This window comes from Oncorhynchus keta, unplaced genomic scaffold (assembly GCF_023373465.1).
Source record: "Oncorhynchus keta strain PuntledgeMale-10-30-2019 unplaced genomic scaffold, Oket_V2 Un_contig_24803_pilon_pilon, whole genome shotgun sequence".
Taxonomy (NCBI): Eukaryota; Metazoa; Chordata; class Actinopteri; order Salmoniformes; family Salmonidae; genus Oncorhynchus; species Oncorhynchus keta.
Window position 1 is genome coordinate 946 of NW_026284103.1, and position 2,380 is coordinate 3,325.

General features: G+C 51.8%; 1 protein-coding gene across 1 annotated transcript; it reads left to right on the forward strand.

Moving 5' to 3' along the window:
- Nucleotides 1-1,513: 1,513 nt before the first annotated feature.
- LOC127922165 (putative uncharacterized protein DDB_G0271982) lies at nt 1,514-2,120 on the forward strand (the record flags this gene model as incomplete). The annotated part of the gene is made up of 3 exons (XM_052505854.1): nt 1,514-1,630; nt 1,709-1,725; nt 2,054-2,120. Coding segments are annotated over 3 exons (201 nt in total), but the record flags the coding sequence as incomplete, so codon positions are not given.
- Nucleotides 2,121-2,380: the final 260 nt, after the last annotated feature.

The following is a 2,380-nucleotide window of genomic DNA, read 5'->3' on the forward strand; positions in this document are numbered from 1 at the left end:
GACAGACAAGAGGAGCGACAGAGCAGACAGACAGAGCGAAGAGCGAGACAGACAGAACAGAAGAAGCAGAACGAAGCGAGACAGACAGAGCGAGACAGACAGACAGACAGACAGAGCGAAGACGACAAGATGAGACGAGAGCGAGACAGACAGAAGCGAGACAGACAGAGAGACGAGACAGACAGACAGACGAAGCTGAGACAGACAGAGCGAGACGAGACAGACAGACAAGACGAGACAGACAGACGAAAGCCAGACAGACAGACAAGACAGACAGAAGCAGAATGCAAAACGACAGACGAGACAGACAAAGCGAAAGCGAGACAGACAAGACAAGAAGCGACAGTCAGAGCAAGACAGACAAGCGAGAGAGACAGACAGACAGACGAGCGACAGACAGACAGACGAACGAGACAGACAGAAACGAGACAGACAGAGACAGAAGCGAGACAGACAGAGAGAGCGAAGCAGAGACAGACAGACAAGCGAAGCGAGACAGACGAAGAAGCAGAGCGAACAGACAGAGAAGACGAAGCGAAGACAGACAGACAGACAGACAAGACAGACAGAGCGAAAGCGAGACGAGACAGAAGCGAGAGCAGAGACAGACAAGCGAGACCAGACAGACAGACAAACGAGGACGAGACAGACAGAGAAGCGAAAGCGAGACAGACAGAGAAGAGCGAGACGAAGCGAGACAGACAGAGACGAGAGCGAGACAGACAGACAAGCAGAGACAGACAGAGAGACGACGAGACGAGACAGACGAGAGACGAGAGCAGAGACAGACAGAGAGCAGACGAGACAGACAGAGACAGCAGAAAGCGAGACAGACAGACAGAGCGAGACAGAGACAGCAGACGAGAACAGACAGAAAGCGAGACAGACAAACGAGACAGACAAGCGAGACAGACAGAGCAGGACAGACAAGAGCGAGACAGACAAACGAGAGACGAGACAGAGACGAAGGCGAGACAGACAAGCGAAGAAGCGAGAGCAGACGAGACAGACAAGCGAAGCAGAAAGCGAGAAAGGCAGAGACAGACAGAACGAAGGAAGCCATGAGACAGACAAACGAAGAAGAGAAGCGAAAAGAAGCGAGACAAGACAAGCGAGAAGCGAGAAAAGCAAAGACAGACAAAGCGAGAAGAAGCAGAAAGCAGAGACAGACAAACGAAGAAGCGAAAGCAGAGACAGACAAGCGAAGAGCGAAGAAAGCGAGACAGACAAACGAAGAAGCGAAAGCGAGACAGACAAACAGAGAAGAAAGCGAGACAGACAGACGAAGAAGAGCAGAGACAGACAGAACGAAGAAAGCAGAGACAGACAAGCGAGACAGACAGACAAGCGAAGACAGACGAAGAAAGCGAGACAGACAAAGCGAAGAGCAGACGAGACAGAGCGAGAGAGAGCGAGACGAGACAGACAAACGAGAAGAAGACAGAAGAGAGAGCGAAGAGAAGCGAGAGAGACAGAGCGAGGCGAGACAGACAAGCGAGACAGACAGACAGAGCGAGACAGACAGAAGAAGCGAGACAGACAGAAGCGAGACAGACAGAGAGAGCGAGACAGACAGAGAGAGCGAGACAGACAGAGAGAGCGAGACAGACAGACAGACGACAGACAGACAGACAGACAGACAGACAGACAGACAGACAGACAGACAGACAGACAGACAGAACAGAAGCAGAGAGAGACACAGAGAGAGAGACAGAGAGAGACAGAGCGAGAGAAGAGAGACAGACAGACAGAGACAGAGACACAGAGAGAGACAGACAGAGAGAGACAGACAGAGAGAGACAGACAGACAGAGACAGACAGAGACAGAGACAGACACAGAGAGAGACAGACACAGAGAGAGACAGACAGACAGACACAGAGAGAGACAGACAGACAGACAGACACAGAGAGAGACAGACAGACAGACAGACACAGAGAGACAGACAGACAGACAGACACAGAGAGAGACAGACAGACAGACAGACACAGAGAGACAGACAGACAGACAGACACAGAGAGAGACAGACAGACACAGAGAGAGACAGACAGACAGAGAAGAGAGAGAGAGACAGAGAGAGAGAGACAGACACAGAGAGAGAGAGACACAGAGAGAGAGAGACAGAGAGAGCGACAGACAGACAGAGACAGACAGACACAGAGAGAGAGAGAGAGTCTCTCTCTCACACGTCACCTGAGTGTTGGCAGAGGGGTTGTTGTCAGTGATGAACTTGGGGAGGATCAGGAGGGCCACAGTGGAAGCTCCGCACCACAGGAAACACAACCACTTCAACGTGGGGCGCTCTGGGGGAAGAGATACACACAGTGTTGCTGCCCCTCCTGGTTTTGTAGAGGTGACCTGTTTCAGACACACCTGTGAGAT